Here is a 2462-nt window from a genome sequence, read left to right as displayed (position 1 = left end):
GAAGGGAGGGAGGAATAAAGGAAATCAGTTGGGCTTTGGGTGAGCTGGCAGATTTGGCAACTCCAATTGCAACCTATTGAAACACACTTTTTCCCCTACACCTATCATATTTTGGCTTTGGCAGCCTTTTCAGCTCACCGTTGGAGATGCTCTTATTGTGGATTTGTACTTTATTCACATTATAAGGTAAACTGATTTTTCAAAAGACATAGAAAACGCCTTTTCTAAACACATTTTTTAGATTTTATGGTTGATTAAAATATAATAAAAATATAACATCAAAACGTGTTTTGAAAATACGTTTTTGATTAAGCTATATTTAAAACTTAACTAATCAAAATCAACTTTTGAAAATACATTTTACACCCAAAAAAAAATATTTTTTCAACTTAAATATTTTTATTTTTTAGTAAAAACATTTTGTATACGTAAAGCAAGTTTGTGAACATGTTTTCTAAAACATTTTTACAAAACACATTTTTTACCATTTTTTTTAAGTAACCCAGTCTAGCAAAAATAAAACAACTATACACTCATATAATTTCTATCTAATTAGGTGTATAATTATGAATGAAGACTTATCTAATATTTTCTTACAGTCGATAGGTTATTGTGTATAATATGAAAATATTTGCTTAGAATGAATAATGATAGTTAATTTTAATTATTGGATTAGGCTATTTTGTAAGAATGATGTTGTGCAATGAATAAATGAATGATTATGTTATTTTTCAGAGTGTTGCTATTAGTACACTATCAATTATTTTAGACCCCTCATTTTTTAGCTTGTTTTTATTACAATAATAATCTCAAATAAAATTACTAAAAATGACAACATTAATTTTGGGACACCCTATCTCACAATTAAGCCCACGCACCCACTACATGATGAATAGGATTTATGAGAGCACCCACCTCCATCACCACCCATCCATCTTCCCAAATCTCATCTTTAAAACTTACCCACCCTCAAAATCTTGAAAATCCTTTGGCGGCAATATTTCGGCGATAACAGTGGCAATCATTTGATTACCTACACTTTTTCAACAATGACAATGAGTGGAAGTTTTTCCGACAACCACAACTCCATGAGAGAAGAGGAGTACAACAATAAAAGTTCAAAGGAGGTTTATAGCTTTGATGGTGTTTTTAGCTCAGAGGAGATTGGCCTTGTAAGAGTAAGTTTCTTGAAAAAAATGACAAAAATAATAAAAATTGTTTGTCATTTTTTCGGGACTAAACTCCCGAACATATGATCGAAATTTGGGAACACAGGCTCGAATATTGTTTATTTGTTTTAGAACAAGTAACTGAACATTTATTATTTGTTCAGAAACAGAAAATTGAACATTAATCATAAGTTCGACACTTTAGTTCCAAACATATGAATTTTGTTCAGACCTGTTTTACTGATCACATTTTGAAATTTAATTTGTATTGCTATTTATTTCATGATGATGACAAGTCAAATAGAAGAAGCAAAGTTGGCTTCATAATAGATTATAATAATGAATTTATGACTCATGAGGTAATATATGAACGTATTTAAAACTATATATGCATTTTTTTTCACATATATGTTGTTAATGTGCATTAATTTATTTCTTTATGTATATATTGGTATCAAAATCAGTACTTTGTTTTTACAATTTTAGATATTCAAGTCTTGAGATGACTTAATTCGGTGGGCACGTGCTGTTGGGAGAAGAAATGGTTTTGTTATCGTTGTGAAGAAATCAAATGCGGGTGGTACTCATCCTAAGAAACCAAGACTAACTCTTGCTTGTGAGAGGAGTGGATGTTATAAGGACATTCGGAAAAACACTAGACCTAAGGAAAAAAAGTTCAAGCTTACTTACGATGATTGGACATTGACCGTGATAGGTGGTGTGCATAATCATCTAGCTGTGGTTTGTCTTGAAGGTCATCCTTATACTGAGAGGTTATTACAAGAGGAAACTTCTTTGTTGGTTGATATGTTGAAGAGTATGGTACAACCAAGTGAGATATTAGTTACACTTAAACAACGTCATAGTGAAAATGTTTCCACAATGAAAACAATCTACAACACACGTCAACAACATAAAGTTTTGAGAAGGCTAGGAGATTTAAAATGCAACTATTATTGGGTCAGTTAGCGGTGAACAAATACATAGAGTGGCATAGGAACTGTGAAGATAGTGAGACTGTTACTGATTTGTTCTTCGTACATCTAGTTAGTTTGGATTTGCTACGTGCATGCCCATGTGTATTACTAATGAATTGTACATATAAGACCAATCAATATCGTTTGCTACTTTTAGAGATTATATGAGTAACATCCACTGAAAAGATTTTTTCTATAGGTTTTGCATATCTCCAGTATGAGAGGGGGGTGTCACGACCCAAACCTGCCCCTATAGGTTTAGCATCGTAACCGGCTAGTAATCTTAGGATTACCAAAGGCCTCTAAACAGATTATC

At 32.0% G+C, this 2462-nt stretch overlaps 1 protein-coding gene across 1 annotated transcript; it reads left to right on the top strand.

The window, feature by feature from the left end:
• The first annotated feature begins 1049 nt into the window (after positions 1-1049).
• LOC145819145 (uncharacterized) lies at positions 1050-2138 on the top strand. Its single transcript, XM_082913104.1, has 2 exons — positions 1050-1178; positions 1734-2138. Exons 1-2 carry the CDS (start codon positions 1050-1052, stop codon positions 2136-2138), a joined length of 534 nt encoding a protein of 177 aa, XP_082769230.1.
• Positions 2139-2462: the final 324 nt, after the last annotated feature.

Source organism: Camellia sinensis, chromosome 2, assembly GCF_055761805.1.
Source record: "Camellia sinensis isolate YWXY chromosome 2, ASM5576180v1, whole genome shotgun sequence".
NCBI classification, from domain to species: Eukaryota; Viridiplantae; Streptophyta; class Magnoliopsida; order Ericales; family Theaceae; genus Camellia; species Camellia sinensis.
Note: the sequence above shows the minus strand (reverse complement) of the source record. Positions and strands in the feature narration are given on the sequence as shown.

What these genes read in the sequence shown, in the direction of transcription:
- LOC145819145 (XM_082913104.1), top strand. Translation starts at nt 1,050, where the DNA reads ATGACAATGAGTGGAAGTTTTTCCGACAACCACAACTCCATGAGAGAA. An exon ending in AGGAGATTGGCCTTGTAAGA is followed by an intron (nt 1,179 to 1,733) that starts GTAAGTTTCTTG and finishes ATCGTTGTGAAG; the next exon opens with AAATCAAATGCGGGTGGTAC.